This window comes from Aquarana catesbeiana, linkage group LG08 (genome assembly GCF_042186555.1).
Source record: "Aquarana catesbeiana isolate 2022-GZ linkage group LG08, ASM4218655v1, whole genome shotgun sequence".
Classification (NCBI taxonomy): Eukaryota; Metazoa; Chordata; class Amphibia; order Anura; family Ranidae; genus Aquarana; species Aquarana catesbeiana.
In genome coordinates this window covers 285,359,937-285,378,868 of record NC_133331.1, presented here as the reverse complement: position 1 = coordinate 285,378,868, position 18,932 = coordinate 285,359,937, and the positions used below count along the sequence as shown (strand labels likewise).

Sequence of the window (18,932 nt, the reverse complement as noted above, 5' to 3'; positions counted from 1 at the left end):
TCCTAATTTCTTGTCCCCCCCCCCCCCCCCATCCCTCTTTCTAGCTGTCTTTTTATGTTCTTTCTCTTATTCTTTCTATCCCTTTTTCTTTGTTCCTCCCCCTCTTTTCCTCTCCCTTCCATGTATTTTCTATTTTTATTCTTTCTCTTACTCCTTGGTGGGGGGGTGGGGGGAATGGGAAAAGTGGCAGTGTTGGCAGGGAGTTCTGATCAGCTAACTAAGGTTCTCTTGATCAAGGTCATCTGCTGATCTGAGAACTGTAGTGGGGACTTTTAATGGCAACTATAATCCCAGGTAGTGTTACTCAATGTGTCTGCGACTTTGTGGTGTCTTGTAGTAGTGACACCTATGCCAAAATAAGGAGATAGGGTCTCCTCCAGCCCCTCCCACTTCACATTCCTCACCAGTCAGCTGACCTCTAGTCTCTGCCTCCCAGCCATGCCGTGAACTGAAAAAGCGGCTGCGAAGAGACTGAGTGGGCAGCTGCAGGATCCAGGGACAGTCCTGCTGGACGGCCGCAAAAAGGCTGGGAGAGAGTGGTGCGGGCTTCAGGAACAGCCAAGGATTTTGTGACCCCTGGCAAATCATCATTTGACCCCCAGGCTGAGAACCACTGCCTTAAGGCATCAGCATACCAAGACATTTTGGACAATTTCATGCTCCCAACTTTGTGGGAACAATTTGGGGATGGCCCCTTCCTGGTCCAACATGACTGCACACCAGTGCACAAAGCAAGGTCCATGGAGACAAGGATGAGCGAGTTTGGGGTGGAGGAACTTGACTGGTCTGCACAGAGTCTCGACCTCAACTCGATAGAACACCTTTGGGATGAATTAAAGCGGAGACTGCGAACATTCCCATAGACACACTCCTAAACCTTGAGGACAGCTTTCCCGAAAGAGTTGAAGCTGTTATAGCCACAAAGGATGGCCCAACTCAATATTGAACCCTACGGACTAAGACTGGGATGCCATTAAAGTTTATGTGCATGTAAAGGCAGGTGTCCCAATACTTTTAAAAATATAATGTACGGCAACAAAATTTTGCTTTTTTTCCAATAGTCTAAAGTTTTGGTTGGACTATACTGATAAAAATTCCTAAATACAAAAAAGGAGTCTGTCCGAGTTAACGCGTGTGAACTCTGTAGTGACTGACGAGGTGCGAAGTCTGTGAGAAACATTTCCCGCACTCTGAGCAGGAAAACGGTTTGACGCCAGTGTGAAGCCTCTGATGTCTGATAAAGTTTGACTTGTCTACAAATTCTTTTCCACACTCTGAGCATGAAAACGGCTTTTCCCCTGTGTGGATTCTGCGATGCCGGTAAAGGTACGACCTGTCGGAGAAGCCTTTCCCGCACTCTGTGCAGGAGAAGGGCTTCTCGCCCGTGTGAGTGGTCTGGTGTCGGATGAGGGAGGCCTTGTCCATGAAGCCCTTCCCGCATTCTGCACAGGAAAAGGGCATCTCTATGATGTGAATTTTTAGATGGTTCCGGAGGTGGGAAGACCAGGCAAAGCCTTCCCCGCATTCCGGGCAGGAATAAGGCTTCTCCCCCGTGTGAACCCTCTCGTGGCTGACCAGGTCTGCTTTGGCAATAAAGCATCTCCCGCACTCCGAACAGGCGAAAGGCTTCTCCCCTCTGTGGATGGTCTGGTGGGCCCGGAGCCGCGACTTTTGCCGAAAGGATTTCCCGCACTCTGGGCAGGAAAACTTGACGTCGGAATGAGTCCTCTGATGTTTGCGAAGCTGGGACGGGCAGGAGAAACATTTCCCGCACTCCGAACATGGGAAAGGCTTCTCACCAGTATGGCTCCTCTGGTGTTGTATGAACTTTGACCGGAATTCGAAATTTCTTCCACACTCTAGACAATGAAACCTCCTCTCCCCAGAGTGGGTCAATTCGTGCCTACTGAGGGCCGACTGCCAGGCGAAACATCTCCCGCACTCAGCACAGATGAAGGGTTTCTCACCGAGGTGAGCTCTCTTCTGCCCCTGACTCGGTTTCTCCGAAAGACATTCTTTACACTCTGAGGATGAAAAGTTATTTTTACCAGTTGAGCCTTGTTCCGAGTCTGCCTTAAAACATTTCCCGCACGTCAAACATATAAATGAGCCCTCGCCTGTGTGGGTTTGATGATGTTCGAGGAGAGTGGATAACCCAGTGAAACATTCGCCACATTCTGAGCAGGAAAACGAGAACTGGTCTGATGCTCTGGGTGAGGACCTCTCAGAGTTAGAGCTATTGGCTCTTCTGTCTATAATGTGATCTCCCGGATAATTATTTGTTATGACGGTATCTGATGTACTGCTGGGCAATCTCTCAATATTATCTGCTGATCCGTCTGCCTTGTATGGGATGACTGGGTCTTCTCTGGGAGAACCTTCTATGGTGTCGTCATCTTCAGACTCAGAAACGTGAGATAAAATAAGACGACTCGCAAAGGTTCTGCTGCTGTCTTCACCATCTGTCATATATAAAAGAATAAATATTACAACTACGTATTATAAGTAATTTCATCTCTTTAAGAAAATGTAAAAAATATACTTGGCACCAGATATGTATAATATTTTTACACATCAATAATTCCCCTATATAAAGCTTTTGTTATCACTAGAGGGGTCACCAGAAGGAGAAAGGAGGTCCTGATTCCTCTATAGAGATCTTTATATCACTAGAGAGATCACCAGCAGAAGGAAGGAGGTCCTGATTCCTCTATATAGATCTTTATATCTCTAGATGGGTCACCAGCAAGAGGAAGGAGGTCCTGATTCCTCTATATCAGGGGTAGCCAAACTTAAAGAGCTGGAGATCTACTTGAACAACACTGATGAAGTCAAAGATCACTGGGCACAGTTCACAGAAAGGTATGTTCCATGTGTGTTTTCTGCACCGTGTTCAAAACGCACTGCCTTTGTGCTCTACTGTGGGTGATAATAGATTGTTAACCCCAAACCTAGATCGCAAATGCAGTGTGTTTGTTAGCACAAGAATAAAATAAGTATTACAAGAGAGTGCAGGGTTTAGGAGTGCGTTGCACTCAGAATGCAGGGATCAGGAGTGCGTTACGCTCAGAATGCAGGGTTCAAGAGTGCGAGATCGGGGGGTGATGTGAAGGGTGGTAAAGGACACTGCTATGGGGGTGGCCCTGCCCATAGCAGTGTCCACTGCCCCCTTTACTTAACCACCCCCCCCACACACACACATGGTAGTGTCGTCCTCTTCTTCTCCTTTTAGCAGTGACCTCTGGACCCCTTCCCTCCCATAGCATAGTTCCATTGCATCCTACCTCTGCACACAGCGGAGATCCGGAGAAAGCACAGTTCTGGACAGAGGACGGGAGCTGGCCGAGTGACTTTTCATATTAAAAAGCTGGTGATTGGTTGCTTAGGACCTAGCAACCAATCATAGTTACATAGTAGGTGAGGTTTTAAAAAGACACAAGTCCATCAAGTCCAACCTACGTACGACCTTATATGTCAGTATTACGTTGTATATTCCTGTATGTTGCGGTCGTTCAGGCGCTTATCTAATAGTTTTTTGAAACGATCGATGCTCCCCGCTGAAACCACCGCCTGTGGAAGGGAATTCCACATCCTTGCCGCTTTTACAGTAAAGAACCCTCTACGCAGTTTAAGGTTAAACCTCTTTTCTTCTCATTTTAGTGAGTGGCCACGTGTCTTATTAAACTCCCTTCCGCGAAAAAGTTTTATCCCTATTGTGGGGTCACCAGTACGGTATTTGTATATTGAAATCATATCCCCTCTCAAACGTCTCTTCTCCAGAGAGATTTAGTTCAGTGCTCGCAACCTTTCCTCATAACTAATATCCTCCAATCTCTTTATTAGCTTTGTTACCTTCTTTGTACTCGATCCATTTCCAGTACATCCTTCCTGAGGATTGGTGCCCAGAACTGGACAGCATACTCCAGGTGCGGCCGGACCAGAGCCTTGTAGAGTGGGAGAATTATTGTTTTATCTCTGGAGTTGATCCCCTTTTTAATGCATGCCAATATTCTGTTTGCTTTGTTAGCAGCAGCTTGGCATTGCATGCCATTGCATGCCAGGATAAACACTGCAGTTTTGGTTACTGAAGCCCCCCGATTCCCTCGTGAAGACTGAGGAGAAGAATAAATTCAATACCTTTGCCATCTCCCCATCATTTGTAACCAGATGTCCTTCCTCATTCTTTATGGGACCAATATGGTCTGTCCTCCCTTTTTTACTGTTTATATATGTCACGGGCATGGCCAGAGCGGAGGCTGTTGGAGAGGACTGTGTGCAAGCCTGTTGCCCACCGATTATGGGCCCTAGCATTTGAGGTGAATGAGAAATCCAGTCTGAACTGTATTAATCGGACTCAGTCATGTATATATTGTATGGGGACTCCTTACTGTATATTTGTGTCCCTGAAGAGGGAGGGGGGATTCCTCCAGCAGCCCCCTGCTGATAAGACTGATTCATTCTGCTGGGACACATCCTGTGAGGAGATGCTGGTGTTATCAACATGTGTTTATGTTAATTGAGAGAGCTGATCACATTAGCCACCAGCCCTGGCTAATAGACGAATGGTCTAGGCTGAGGAGGGGGGAGATTGTTGTTTGTATTGTTAATTGTATTAATGTGTGAAGCCCGGTGCCCACAAGACTGTCATCTGGTCTGGGTACATTTTGTAGTAAATTAGGTCATGTTAATTAGGTTAGCTTTGAGTCATCCCTGATATAAAAAGGTCTGTGAGATCTCAAAATAAAGGCAGTTCTGATGTACTCCAAGACTGGTGTTGTCTAGTTCTTGGGGTTCCTATGGCCAGATCCATTGGACTCGTGTTCCAGAACTTAGGAAGCGGTATATGACGGAAGCACTCAAGCGGAGTGTGGGGCGTTCCGTGACAATATACTTAAAGAATTTCTTGGGATTTTTTTTCTCTCCTCCAATATGTGTCTTTCGTGTTCTATCTTAGCCACCCTAATTGCACCCTTACATATCTTGTTGCATTCTGTGTAAAGTCTGAATGCTGGTGATGATCCCTCAGCCTTGTATTTTTTAAAGGCCTTCTCCTTTTGCTTTTATATGCATTTTTACATTGGAGTTAAGCCACCCAGGACTTTTGTAAGTTCTTTTAAATTTATTTCCCAATGGGATGCACTAGCTAATGCCCTTATTTATTATGCTCTTAAAGCAAACCCATCTCTCCTCCGTGTTCTTTGTTTCTAAGATTTTATCCCAATTTAAATCTTCTAGCAAGGTTCGTCGTTTAGGGAAGTTGGCTCTTTTGAAATTCAGTGTCTTTGTGGTCCCCTTGTGTTTCCTATTTGTGTGATTTATACTGAAGCCGACTGACCTGTGATCGCTGTTTCCTAAATTGCCCCGTATTTCCACATCCGTGATCAGGTCTGTATTGTTGGTAATCAGTAGATCTAGCAACGCCTTGTTTCTAGTTGTTGCATCTACCATCTGACACATGAAATTGTCCTGCAAGACATTTAGGAAATGGCGAGCCTTAGACGAATGCGTGGTTCCCTCCGCCCAGTCTATGTATGGATAATTAAAATCCCCCATTATGATAACACTTCCCATCCTTGCTGCTAATCCAGATTATGATAGGAGGTCCGTCTCCCCCTCCTCCCTCAGGTTAGGTGGCCTATAGCATACTCCCAGTATTATTTTCCCCTTAGCTTCATCCCTTTGGAGCTCTACCCATAAGGATTCCACCTCCTCCCTAGCTCCCTTATTGATGTCATCTCTCACATTCACTTGTACATTATTCTTAATATATAGGCATGCCCCACCCCCTGCGGGTTAACTTAAAAAGTTAACTTGGCCAGCTCCTCCCGCCCTCTGTCCTGAGCTGTGCTGGCTCTCGCTCCCCGCTGTTCACTAATGACGGAGGCGGGAGGGTCATGCAGAGAGAGAGGAGAAACAAAGGCGCAGATGGTGGTGGAGAAAGAACCAGTCAGGTACCTACAAGTAGAAGGCAGGGGTCGGCAGTGCAGGCCTGTTCGTGGTCTACCTGTCCACAGGTAGCCCGCGATCGACGGGTTTTGCCGACCCCCGCTCTATATAGATTTTTATATCTCTAGAGGGGTCACTAGCAGGAGGAAAGAGTTTCTGATTCCTTCAAACATTTATTTCAGGTACTTATTAGATCTTTAGATATCACTAGAAGGGTCACCAGCAGGAGGAAAGAGGTTCTGATTCCTCTACATAGATCTTTATATTACTAGAGGGATCATCAGCAGGAAGAAGGAGGTCCTGATTCCTCTACATAGATCTTTATATCACTAGAGGGGTCACCAGCAGGAGGAAGGAGATGATGCAGTCCTATTGTTCTACCATCTCATAGAGGAAAGACCTACAGAAAACTGGAGCATCCTGCCAGCTATGGAAATCCATCTACTATTTTACAAAAAAGAGATTGGGAAAGCAGATTGTGTTGTTACAATATAGGATTCTAGACAACTGGGAAATTAAATTATTTTTGGTAAACAGCCCAATACGGAAAGATGACTCTCGAACCCACGACAAGGTACATGTTGCTTCATCACACAGAATGGGTGAAGGAAGAAGAGGTAGATGTAGAGACAAGGCAACAAGTGTTTACTCAATACTGACCAGTGCTGATCTCTGGGGAAACTTCCTCTTCTTTCACTGTCACGGGTGTCATAATTTCCTCCTCTTTCACCTCTTCCTTAACAACGATAATGTTGAGGTCTCCCAGATCATCCCTCTAAACATTTCATAAGATAGACATAATGTGGCATCACCACCCATGCACAGACCATGAAGAATCTGTCGGTTTATTAGTGAAGTTCCTCCTACCGTCTCATCTTCCTGCATGGAAACACGGGGATATCTCTCTGGTGGGTTCCCAATACTGGATCCATCTGTAGGAAACACACACACTGACTGATTATATAGTTCCTATGTGTTTATCAGATGATGGGGGATCTAGGTGGACCCAACATTATGCTCTTTAACCACTTCCCAACCACCTCACGCAGATATACTGCAGCAGAAGGGCAGATTAACGTACCTGTATGTTGCCCTTCAAGAGGGCAACGTGCGCGCCCACCAGGAGCTTCGTGAGCGTGATCACGCGGGCTCAATGTCCGCGGGGATACCCGCGATCGTCTCACGATGAGGAAGAATGGGGAAATGCTAATGTAAACAAGCATTTCCCCGTTCTGCCTAATGACACTGACACTGATCACAGCTCCCTGTAATCGGGACCGGTGATCAGTGACGTGTCACACACAGCCCCTCCCCCCCACAGTTAGAATCACTCCCTAGGACACATTTAACCCCTACAGCGCCACCTAGTGGTTAACCTCTTCACTGCCAGTCACATTTACACAGTAATCAATGCATTTTTAATCACACTGAACGCTGTATAAATGTGAATGGTCCCAAAATAGCGCCAAAAGTGTCCGATCTGTGCACCATGTCGCAGTCATGATAAAAATCGCTGATCACCACCATTACTAGTAAAAAAAAAAAATTAATAAAAATGCCATAAAACTATCCCCTATTTTGTAGACGCTATAACATTTGTGCAAACCAATCAATAAACGCTTATTGCGATTTTTTTTTTTTTACCAAAAATATGTAGAAGAATACGTATTGGCCTAAACTGAGGAAAAAAAATGTTTTTATATATTTTTTGGGGGTATTTATTATAGCAAAAAATATAGCTTTTTTTTCAAAATTGACGCTCTTTTTTTGTTTATAGCGCAAAAGATAAAAACCGCAGATGTGGTCAAATACCACCAAAAGAAAGCTCCACTTGTGGGAAAAAAAGGACGTCAATTTTGTTTGGGAGCCACGTCGCACGACCGCGCAATTGTCAGTTAAAGCAACGCAGTGCCGAATCGCAAAAAGTGCTCTGGTCTTTGACCAGCTAATTGGTCGGGGGCTGAAGTGATTAACCAGTTCCCGTCCGGCCTATAGCAAAATGACGGCCAGGCGGGACTTTCATCAATCTATGTGGACATCACATGACGTTCTCCCAGATAAGCCATGTGCGATCTGTCACCGGCTGTGCCCGCCAAAGCCGATGACTGGACTGATCAATGTACCGGCCCGTCGCCGGTACCATGTGATTGCTGTATCCAATCACAGCAAATCACATGACAATTGTAAACAATGGATGGCTTCCTTTAATGCCATCCATAGTGTACAATTGTGTTGCTAGCTGTGATTGGTCACAGTGATCACATGGTACACACAGGCCCAATCACAGCCCATCTGTACCATGTGATTAGCTGTGGCCAATTACAACAATAATTACTGAATGAATCAGTTTCATTCAGTAAAAGTGGTTGCTTATACCAATGAAATTCATTGCTATAAGCAATAATAATGTGTAAAAAAATTAAAATAAATCCTCATTACTTCCCTAGATTAGTACAGTATTACTATGATAACACTGTATTGCTCTGCTCACAGTGTGTTAAAAAAATTGTAAACAAATGTAATAAAACATTAAAAAAAAAGAAAAATTACGAGTATCCCTGATCACCGCTATAAACAGTATTTCATTTTTTTTTTTTTTTTACATTTTTTAAATTTCTTTATTTTTCAAAAAGATTGTGAAAAAAAATTACAACTTCAAAAAACTTGCCATGCCTCTTACTAAATACCTTGGACTGTCTACTTTTCAAAAAGGGGTCATGTGAGGGAGAACTGTACTCTCCTGGCATTTTCGGGCCTCAAGAGTTTAGTCAGTACATCAGGATTGATGGATTTTCAAATAGTTTGTGGACTCTATAACTTTCCTACAAACTAAATAATATACACTGATTTGGTTTATTTTCACCAAAAAATTTAGCAAAATACACTTTGGCCTAAATTTTATAAAGAAAGATTATTTAGTTGAAAATGTTATAAAAGAAACTAAGAAAAACACGTTTCTTTATCAAAATTTTCGTATTTTTTGTGTTTATATAGCAAAAAATAAAAACCCCAGTGGTGATTAAATACCACCAAAATAAAGCTCTATCTGTGTGAAAAAAATGATAAAAATCTCATATGGGTACAGCGTCGCATGACCGCGCAATTTTCATTCAAAGTGCAACAGCGCTGAAAATTGGCCTGGGCAGGAAGGGGGTGAAAGTGCCCGGTATTGAAGTGGTTAATAAAGTCTTCTCCTACCTGGTGACCTGCAGGACGGCTCAATCTCCATCGTGTTGGTGTCTCCTACAATGTTGGGGAAAGCTTTGAAGGCACCCGATGGAGTTCAGAGTCCTAATCAGTCTTTTGGACTCTCTCAAGTGACTGTTGGGTGTCACATATTCAACAGATGTCTCCTTCACAACTGTTTATGGAGAAAGAAAAGACAAGAATGTAAAAGAACACTTCCAATATGTGCTTGTTAGGACTAATGGAGATAAGAGTGGTTTAGTAAGATAGGCAAAGAGGTTTATGATGCTCCTGTTTAAGAATTTACAGTTCCTAGTAAAGCTGACCTAAGGCAGCCATTTTCAACCAGGGTTCCATTGAACCCTAGGGTTCCCCCAAAGGCTACTAGGAGTTCCTTGAGATGTGGCAGACTGACCTTCCATCTGAAGGTGCCAGCATAGTTCCCAGGTATACTCAACTTAACATGATCTTAGCACCAATTACTATCTGTAAGGGGGACATTCTTCGCACTGATCACCAATGTAAGGAGCATTCTTCCCACTGATCACCAATGTAAGGAGCATTCTTCCCACTGATCACCAATGTAAGGAACATTCTTCTCACTGATCACCAATGTAAGGAGCATTCTTCCCACTGATCACCAATGTAAAGGACATTCTTCCCATTGACCACCAATGTAAGGAGCATTTTTTCCACTGGACCACCAAGGGACATTCTTCCCACCAATTACCAATGCAAAGAGCATTATTCTCGCTGGCCACCAATGTAAGGGACATTCTTCCCACCAATCATCAATGTAAGGAGCATTCTACTCGCTGGCCACCAATGTAAGGGACATTCTTTCCACCAATCACCAATATAAGGAGCATTCTTCTTACTGGCCACCAATGTAAGGAACATTCTTCCCATTGACCACCAATGTAAGGAACTTTTTTTCCAACTGATCACCAATGTAAGGAACATCTTTCTCACTGATCACCAATGTAAGGAGCATTCTTCCCAATGATCACCAATGTAAGGAGCATTCTTCCCACTGACCCTTGATGAAGTGGTTTTAGCAAGGGTTCCCTGAGGCCTAAAAATAAGTTCAAGGGTTACTCCGGGAAAAAAAGGTTGAGAAAGGGACCTCTAAGGCTTAAGTCACACTGGAAATGGAAGGGGTGGTGAAAGCAGGTGGTTGGTCAGTGTTTTTACAGACCCCAAATTTATATGGCAGCCAAATGGGTGAATTTACATTGCTGCTGTGATGCAGTGGCCCCACCTGTCAAACTCCCCCAATGAAGTCAATAGCAACCATGTGATAAATGCAGCTTTGGCAGTCGTGGTTCAGTAGTTCAATGTAAACTTCCACTGGAAATCCAAAAACAGGCATGCACGAGGCGTCAAAGTTACCACAAAACCAGCTGTCAACTGCACCTTGAAACGTGAGCCCATGCGGATCATCTTTTAGAGGATAGTAAAGTCTGACGCCTGTGTGAAAGAGGCCTAATTATTCAACCTTCTTAAGAGCAACAATACAGATGGAAGGTCTACCTAGTCAACCCATTCAATTGATATCCAATTAGGTAGGTCCTCCTACCACACGGTCGTTGGTGCAATCAGATTCTGACGCGTGTGAACAGATTTCGCCTTGCTCTTGCACCAAGACTGGTGTCCACAAGCCAATCAAAAACACCTTCACAGAACCTCCCCCTTGTGCACCCATCATTATTCCCACCTGGTTCCACCGATAAATGCCACATGCTCTGACCCAGCCTTCCTCACCCTGATGCCTGTATTCATGTAACAATGGTGATGGCTTCCACCATGTTGCTGCTGATCACCCAAGAATTGGCGGCTCTGTAAAGAGGGTCAGCGCTTGGCTTTATGCCCCTCGGACACCAATCCTTAATTGGATACATTCATCGATGTTCTGGAACGCTCAACACTACATGTGGCCCTTAAAGGGCCCCTCAACTAGACCCCCCCATTGTGTCGATTGAAGGGCAGAGAGCGTTGGGGTGCCACCCTACGGCCCGATGAACCAACATCTCTGCCAAGTCCGGGAAACTCAATGATAGGAGGAGACACCATGCTGATGGAGGGAGGGAAAGCTCTGACCCCAGCAAAATGTTACTGAACCCCAACCTGACACCCCACCCATGACCTCTCCCATCACTGTCACCACCAGGTCCTCTACTCTCACCCCACTCACCAGACATTTCCCTCCTCCTTCTTACAACCGGAAGCCCCCAACCCCTCTCCCACAGACCACTTGTGCGTTCCAACTTGCCCCAAACCAAGATGGCCGCCCCATCCACCGGAAGTCGTTCTACAGGCTATAAACAGCGCGCAGCGCCACATATACCGTCAGACTTAGGGAGTGAAAGAAAATATGATCACCCTGACACAGTCTGCGGACCCCCTTCCAGCTCCTACATCTTCCCCTGAGAGTTCCAACTGCTGCCCGAATCCAACATGGCCGCCGCGTCACCAGCCATTCCCATAGAAACAGCTGCAGTAGCGCAGAGTCGCCATAAGGAGGTACTCAGTCGGCCGCAAATGTTTCCTGCAAGCTGCAGTGTAAGGTAGCGAGTTAGAGCGCAATAAGGCACGGCCGCTTGTGGAACGCACAACCAGGAAGTATGTGGTGGAACGCACAACCCGGAAGTGTCTGGTACAATTGACAACCAAGAAGTATCTGGTGGAACGCACAACCAGAAGTGTCTGGTACAATTCCCAACCAGGAAGTGTGTGGTGGAACGCACAAACAGGAAGCTCCTGGTACAAGCCACAAGAAGTAACTTCCGGGGTGAAAGGTGACTTGACCGGAAGTAGAGGGGAGACATTGCTGGAACTGGCAGAAGGAGGTAATTATATGAATTATTGGCCATATTCTGTATCCTCAGCACTCATCCATATTCTCTACATCTATTCCTGTATGATTGCAGCACATATACAGAACAACAGAGGAATAGAACCATGTGCAGCCCCCTCTGTGTAACCTGTAGTCCTCATCGATCGATTCATCTATTATTGATTCCCATAGATGAGCGTAATACACAAATATAATAAATATTATTTGGTACGGAGGTGATGGTTAAGTGCCGTGTGTAACTGGAACGGAAGTATGAGAACGCTGATGACATTACTACGACTATTACTAATATTACTGTTATTGGGGATTGCTGATGTCAGCCCGTGCCGCAACATAAAAGTCAGTGGTGGGCGCTGTCAGCGGTTCCGTAGGGCATAACATTTCCCACGTACTAAAACACAGAGGAGTCACATGACGTATTATGTACAGGAAATATGGCTCCGTGGGGGAGGGTTTTGTTACTCAGATGCCCCGCCCTGTTAGTGTAAGCCCGACCCCAGTTCCTTGCTCTTGCTAAATGCGAGAGTACATCCTGCCCATTAAAGGTCCTCTGAGGAAGGATCCCTCTTTAGTCCCATCCCTCACTCATGTCCCAATTGCAGCCTAATAACCAAAGAGTGTAGAATGGAGAAGTCAGAGGAAATTTAGGAGACATTGCCCTCACGGTGTCATTCATTTCATGTTTTATATCCATCCACAGAGAGGAGCACCCTCACACCACCACCTCCATGAGGATGGCCAAGGACCCAAGTCACATGACCGAAAGGATACTAGACCTCACCCTACAGATCATCTATCAACTGACCGGAGAGGTGAGGAGGATTCTGGGAGGTCACATGACATCACTCTTTTCTCTAATAATAAAACACAGACCTGACCAGAGAAGTGAGGAGGATTCTGGGAGGTCACATGACATCACTCTTATCTCTATTCATAAAACATACACCTGACCGGAGAGGTGAGGAGGATTCTGGGAGGTCAAATGACATCATTGTTTCTGTTTTGATACAGAGTTTTCCTCCTGTGAAGTCTAATGACCATGTGAGCATCACAGTGCCTCTTCCTCACTTACTGAAACCTGAAATAAACACCAAAAAGGTCTTAGAAGTTGCCAAGAAGATCATTGATCTGCTGACAGGAGAGGTGAGCGGTGCTGGGAATTCTGGGACATTATCCAGTAGCAGACAAGGGATGTGTCTGGATGGTGACTGTATCATTGTGTGTGTCAGGTTCCTATAAGGTGTCAGGATGTCGCTGTCTATTTCTCCATGGAGGAGTGGGAGTATTTAGAAGGACACAAGGATCACTACAAGGACGTCATGATGGAGAATCAGCCTCCCCTCACATCACCGGGTAAGAGGAGACTTTATTGTAAAGGAGAGAGCAGTACGGAGGGTCCACCTAGATCCCCCATCATCCGATAAACACATAGAAACAATGTATTCAGTCAGTGTGTGTGTTTCCTACAGATGGTCTCAGTAATGGGAACCCACCAGAGATATGTCCCAGTCCTTTGTATTCCCGGGATTCCACACAGGAAGGTCATACCATCTCACCTACAGTTAGAGAAGACATAAAAGAGGAGGAGGAGGAGGAGGTTGGTGTGATAGAGGAGTTTTCAGAAGGACACAAACACCCCTTCAAGGAGGTCATGGTGGAACCATTTAGTGACACAAACCCACTAGAGAGATGTCCCTGTTCTCTATATTCCCGAGATGCCACACAGGAAGATCACACTATCCCTCACCATCATCAGGTAGGTGGTGTTGAAGGTGTCACCAAATCCTGAAGGGTCTTCACATTGTTTGATCTGTAGTGCTGTACGGATGTTATAAACTCTATATAATCCAGGATTCCTGAACCTGATCTGATTACATTCTTATTCTTCTAGGACGGAATTCTTATTGACATTAAAGTAGAAGATAGCCATGTAGAAGACGAGACATATTCAATGAGTGGTTGGCCACATAAACAGAGGAAGGAAGTTCCCCCAGAGTTCCAGAAAGGTGAGCAATAGACACTAAATACGGAAAAGATTACCACTTCCTCCTTTTTTAGTCTGTAGCACTTCAGACCCTGCTCTGCCATGGCAGAACACATTCAGTTTGGCTTTCGTGTTTTTGGTCAGCCTTATCTGCTGCTAAGTAGTCTTTGTTGTGGGGCCCCTGGCACCGTAAGGGGTAAATACTTGTGAAGCCTAGGGGTAGAGGACTAAGCAGTAATACTTACCTTATTCCTCACTCCAGGCGCTCTGATCTTCTATCCATCATCAACCTTACGTACAATGCAAGACTAATGGTCCTGCATTGTGCGTGATGATGTCAGAGTCTAACCTTTGGTGAACCACCTTAGAGAAGAGGTTTCAGGGGACCAGCAGGTTGAAGCCTGCTGGAGCAAAGAATTAGGTAAGTATCACAACCTGTGCCTCTGCCAGCTTGAGCAGCTAGAGCCAAATCTGGTGCCACATGGAGATCTGTGAGCCATATCAGGTGCTATATAAAGGAATTGTGGGTCATATTAGGTGCCATGTGGATAACTTTGAACCACATCAGGTGCCATCTAATGAACTGTGGGCCATATTAGGTGCCACATGGACAACTGTAGGCCATATCAGGTGCTGCATAAAGAACGGAGGTTCATATGTGCCACATGGACAGCTGTAGGCCATATCAGATGCCACATGCAAGAATAAGTGGCATATCAGGTGCCACATGGAGATCTGTGAGCCATATCAGGTCCTACATAAAGAATTGTGGGTCATATCAGGTGCCACATGGACAACTGTTAGCCGTATTAGGTGCCTTGTAGACAACTGTAGATCTTATCAGGTTCTGCAAGGAGTTTTAATCCATATCAGGTGGCACATGGTCAAGTGTAGGCCATATCAAGTGCCACATGGGCAACTGTGAGCCATGTCAGGTGCTTTGTGGACAACTGTAGGCCATATAAGGTACCACATGAACAACTCTGAGCCATATCAGGCACTGCATAAAAAACTATGAGCCATATAAGGTGCCACATGGTCAACTATAGGCCATATCGGGTGCCACATGGTCAATTGTAGGCCATATCTGGTGCCACATGGACAACTGTGACCAATGGCAGGTGCTTCTTGGACAACTGTAGGTCTATTTAGGTGCCACATGGTCAACTGTAGGCCATGTCAGGTGCCACATTGTCAACTGTAGGCCATATCAGGTGCCACATTGTCAACTGTTGGCCATATCAGGTGCCACATTGCCAACTGTAGGCCATATCAGGTGCCACGTGATCAACTGTAGGCCATATTAGGTGCCACATACACAACTATGGGCCATGTCAGATTCTTCTTGGCCAACTGTAGGTCTTATCAGTTGCTGCATGGACAACTGTAGGCCATATCAGGTGCCACATAGACAACTATGAGCTATGCCAAGTGCTTCTTGGAAAACTATAGGTCTTATCAGGTGCCACATGGACAATTTTAGTCCATATCAGGTGCCACATGGACAATTGTGAGTCATATCAGGTTCTGCATAAAGAAATGTGGGTCAAATTATGTGCTACATGCATAACTGTGAGCCATATCATGTGCCACTTAAGGAACTGTGGGCCATATCAGGTGCCACATGGACAACTGTAAGCCATGTCCGGTGCCTCGTGGACAACTGCAGATCTAATCAGGTGCCACATGGACAACTCTGAGCCATGTCAGGTGCCACAAAGATAACGCTGAGCCATGTTAGGTGCCTCATGGATAGCTGTGTACCATATTCAGTGCCTGTGTTCTGCTGAACTGGCTTTTAGAGGCCATCAAATTTCTGACTTTTCTAGGGTCTCAGGTGCTAACAATATTGTCCACTTAACTTTCTCTTACACTTCTGAAGCATAGTTACCCCTTGAGTATTTCTGGAGGGCACCCCAGAGTTATTAGTATGAAAGGTTCCCTACAGATTTGTGTAATCATGCTTTCTCTTCCAACAGGTGTCACAGTCAGGGAAGTGACCTCAGAGGATCTTCTGGATTTATTCCCGAAATATGACACAGAAGCTCAGACCATCATTCGAGATACTCCATCAGAAAAGCTGGTGACCCCAGATGTCCACCAAGGACTTTCATATGTGTTGCCTAACCTGTGCTATGCTGAGGAAGCTTATCACTCAGACATGGACAGGCGTAACGGAACTCATCAAAGCGTTAAGAATTTTTTTTGTCCCGAGTGCGGTAAAGGTTTTTCACAGAATTCAGCTCTTAAAATACATCGTAAACGTCACGTGGCGGAGAAGCCGTTTTCATGTCCCGAGTGCGGAAATTGTTTTAGATACGAGTCGGAGCTCGTTATGCATCACAGAACTCACTTAGCAGAGAAACAGTTTCCCTGCACGGATTGCGGGAAATGCTTTATGTGGGAATCGGAGCTTGTTACGCATCGGAGTACTCACTCCATGGAGAAGCCTTATACATGTGGAGAGTGCGGGAAATGTTTTGCAGATAAGCGCGGCCTTCACCGCCATTATAAAAGCCACTCGGATGCCAAACCGCATCCCTGCTCAGTGTGCGGCAAAAGTTACACGTGGAAGTCGGAGCTCGTTCAGCATCAGAGAGTCCACACAGGGGAGAAGCCCTTCTCGTGTCTGGAGTGCGGGAAGAGTTTCTCTTGGAAGACCGTCCTTCTGAAACACCAGAAGGTGCACACTGGAAGGAAGTCGCTCTCGTGTCCAGAATGTGGGGAGTGTTTCACGTGGAAGTCCGATCTCGACAAGCACCAGAGGAAGGCCCATACCGGAGAACGCACCCTCTCCTGCGCAGAATGTGGGAAACGGTACACGAGCCGCTCTCACCTCCTCGACCACCAGAGGACTCACACCGGGGAAAAGCCTTTCTCGTGCCCTCAGTGCGGGAGGCGATTTACTTCGATCGCTCAGTTGAACAAACATCGGAGGAATCAGTCCTGCTCAGAATCTGGCAAGTGCTTCTCAGAGGAAGGGAAGCTGGGAAAACGTCAGAGGCTCCACGAAATTTCCTGGCACTAAGGCGGAAATGAAATAGGACTGGAAAACTGTGGTGGAGATAGGCGAGTCCACGTGGTGCTCATCGGTTAAATCGGCCAACTTGGCACGTCGCTGGGAAAGTATCAGATACAGAGAACTCCACACAATTTGAGGTGAATTAGGAAATTGTCTATTTATCATTTAGATGTGTTATCCAGGAACTAAACATGTAATAAAATTCTACTGGAACTCTGACCCAGTCCTTGCCTTCAACTTTTCTGTAGTATTCTCCGAAGCTTGCACCCTTTCCTTTTTCTTTTTCTTTCGCTCTCTATTCCCCACCCCACCCCCAAGAACCATAGATTTCCCAGCAACCATAGACCCCCAGTAACAATAGATCCTCCCCAGCAATGATACTTCCCCCCCAGAAACATTAGATTTCCTAGGAACAATAGATCCTTCCCAGCAACAAAATAATTTCTTACCCCCAGCAACAATAGATTCCCAATCGGCAACAATAGATTTTTCCAGCAACAATAGATCCTTCTCAGCAACAATAGCCTCTCTCGGCAACAATAGATCCCCCCACCAGTAACAATAGATTTCCCAGCAACAATCTCTTCCCCCAGCAACAATAGAGCTCCCCCCAGTAACAATAGATCCTCCCCAGCAATGATACTCCCCCCCCAGAAACATTAGGTTTCCCAGTAACAATACCCCCCCCCCCCCCAGGAACAGTAGATCCTTCACAGCAACAATAGATTCCCAATCAGCAACAATAGATTTTTCCAGCAACAATAGATGCTTACCAGCAACAATAGATCCTTCTCAGCAACAATAGCCTCTCTTGGCAACAATAGATTCCCCCCACCAGCAACAATAGCTTTCCCAGCAACAATCTCTTCCCCCCAGCAACAATAGCCTCTCTCGGCAACAATAGATTTCCCAGCAACAATCTCTTCCCCCCAGCAAAAAAGATCCCCCAGCAACAATACATTTCTCAGAAACATCAGTCCCTCAGTAACAATAGATCCTCCCCAGAAATATTAGATCATTCCCAGCAATAATAGCTTCCCTCTGCAACAATAGTCCCCCCAGCAAAAATAGACCACCCAGCAACAATACATTTCTCAGAAACAATAGTCCCCTCAGTAACAATAGATCCTCCCCAGAAACATTAGATCATCCCCAGCAATAATAGACCCCCACCAGCAACAATAGATTTCCCAGCAACAATAGATCCTCCCCAGCAAAAATAGATCCCCTGGCAACAATAGATTTCTCAGAAACAATAGACCCCCCCCCAGTAACAATAGATCCTCCCCAGAAATATTAGACCACCCCCAGCAATAATAGCCTCCCTCTGCAACAATAGATCCCCCATCAGCAACAATAGCTCCCCCCCAGCAACAATATATCCTCCCCAGCAAAAATAGATCCCAGCAACAATAGATTTCTCAGCAACAATCGGCCCCTCAGTAACAATAGATCCTCCCCAGAAACATTAGAACATCCCCGGCAATAATAGACTCCCACCAACAATAGCCTCCCTCGGCAGCCATAGATCCTCCCCAGAAACAATAGTCCCCCCAGCAACAATAAACCACACAGCAACAATAGATCCTCACAAGTAACAATAGATGCACCAGCAACAATAGATCTCCCACCAGCAACAATGGATCCCACAGCAGCCATCAAAAATACAAAAATAGACTCCACATCTCTACAGTAGATCCCTCCCAGCAATATAAGACCCCCCAGGACTCTGTGCAGGCCAGTCAAGTTCCTCCACCTCAAACTCGCTCATCCCCACTATATTGCCAAAAGTATTGGGCCACCCCTCCAAATCATTTGGTGCAGGGGGGATTATGGTGCATTATCAGTGCACAAAGCAAGTCAAGTTCCTCCACCCCAAACTCGCTCATTCAAGTCTTTATGGACCTTGCTTTGTGCATTTGTTCAAATAATTTGGT

The 18,932-nt window shown here is 45.6% G+C and overlaps 2 protein-coding genes across 3 annotated transcripts; one reads left to right on the top strand and one right to left on the bottom strand.

Annotated features, from left to right (window-relative positions):
* Window positions 1-989: 989 nt before the first annotated feature.
* LOC141104612 (uncharacterized) lies at window positions 990-11,829 on the bottom strand. 2 transcript variants are annotated; one of them, XM_073594255.1, is made up of 5 exons: window positions 11,327-11,829; window positions 9,145-9,307; window positions 6,814-6,878; window positions 6,607-6,721; window positions 990-2,462 (listed from the first exon to the last, which is right to left on the bottom strand). In XM_073594255.1, the coding sequence occupies exons 2-5, from the start codon at window positions 9,173-9,175 to the stop codon at window positions 1,126-1,128; spliced, it is 1,548 nt and encodes a 515-aa protein (XP_073450356.1). In that variant the 5' UTR covers window positions 9,176-9,307; window positions 11,327-11,829; the 3' UTR covers window positions 990-1,125. The 2 variants fall into 2 exon arrangements, with proteins under 2 accessions (XP_073450356.1, XP_073450357.1); XM_073594256.1 differs by lacking the exon at window positions 11,327-11,829 and adding an exon at window positions 10,897-11,318.
* LOC141104595 (uncharacterized) lies at window positions 11,540-17,201 on the top strand. Its single transcript, XM_073594221.1, has 7 exons — window positions 11,540-11,981; window positions 12,690-12,801; window positions 13,001-13,132; window positions 13,219-13,342; window positions 13,459-13,745; window positions 13,881-13,995; window positions 15,953-17,201. Exons 2-7 carry the CDS (start codon window positions 12,718-12,720, stop codon window positions 16,999-17,001), a joined length of 1,791 nt encoding a protein of 596 aa, XP_073450322.1. The 5' UTR covers window positions 11,540-11,981; window positions 12,690-12,717; the 3' UTR covers window positions 17,002-17,201.
* The last annotated feature ends 1,731 nt before the right edge of the window (window positions 17,202-18,932 follow it).

Bases quoted from the DNA above. Each gene is read 5' to 3' on its own strand.
- LOC141104612 (XM_073594255.1), bottom strand. From the start codon at position 9,175: ATGGAGATTGAGCCGTCCTGCAGGTCACCAG. The intron at 6,879-9,144 runs GTAGGAGAAGAC...TGTTTCCTACAG, and splicing joins GCCGTCCTGCAGGTCACCAG to ATGGATCCAGTATTGGGAAC. The intron at 6,722-6,813 runs GTAGGAGGAACT...TGAAATGTTTAG, and splicing joins CCATGCAGGAAGATGAGACG to AGGGATGATCTGGGAGACCT.
- LOC141104595 (XM_073594221.1), top strand. From the start codon at position 12,718: ATGAGGATGGCCAAGGACCCAAGTCACATGACCGAAAGGATACTAGAC. The intron at 13,746-13,880 runs GTAGGTGGTGTT...TTATTCTTCTAG, and splicing joins CTATCCCTCACCATCATCAG to GACGGAATTCTTATTGACAT. The intron at 13,996-15,952 runs GTGAGCAATAGA...CTCTTCCAACAG, and splicing joins TCCCCCAGAGTTCCAGAAAG to GTGTCACAGTCAGGGAAGTG.